Here is a 270-nt window from a genome sequence, read left to right as displayed (position 1 = left end):
CACGAAGCGGTTCTCATCCATCTTGCCCCCGCCCTGCCACCAGATCAGGGCGGGGTGGGTGAGCGTGTGGGGGCTGCATCCTGCCCCAGTCCCACAGTGCCACCCTCCCCTCTGCGGCCTGTCCCTTGCAGCCTGTGCTGCCTGCCCCCTACCCCCCATACACCCCAGGGGGTGCTGCCGGGCCATGCCCATGCTGGGACCTGCTGGGTTGCACCAGGGAGCACTGTACCCATGCCACGGGGCATCCCATGGGACCCAGGAAAAGGGTCT

The 270-nt window shown here is 68.1% G+C and overlaps 1 protein-coding gene across 1 annotated transcript in view; it reads right to left on the bottom strand.

Annotated features, from left to right (window-relative positions):
- Nucleotides 1-270, bottom strand: part of DPYSL5 (dihydropyrimidinase-like 5) — a gene marked incomplete at its 3' end in the record, with an annotated part of 3,579 nt that overhangs the window by 568 nt on the left and 2,741 nt on the right. Inside the window, exon 8 of the mRNA XM_010137860.1 lies at nt 2-33. Coding sequence (XP_010136162.1) covers nt 2-33 — 32 coding nt within the window. The remainder of the gene's footprint in view (nt 1; nt 34-270) is intronic.

This window comes from Buceros rhinoceros, unplaced genomic scaffold, assembly GCF_000710305.1.
Source record: "Buceros rhinoceros silvestris isolate BGI_N320 unplaced genomic scaffold, ASM71030v1 scaffold20810, whole genome shotgun sequence".
Lineage (NCBI taxonomy): Eukaryota > Metazoa > Chordata > Aves > Bucerotiformes > Bucerotidae > Buceros > Buceros rhinoceros.
This window is presented reverse-complemented; position numbering and strand designations above follow the sequence as displayed.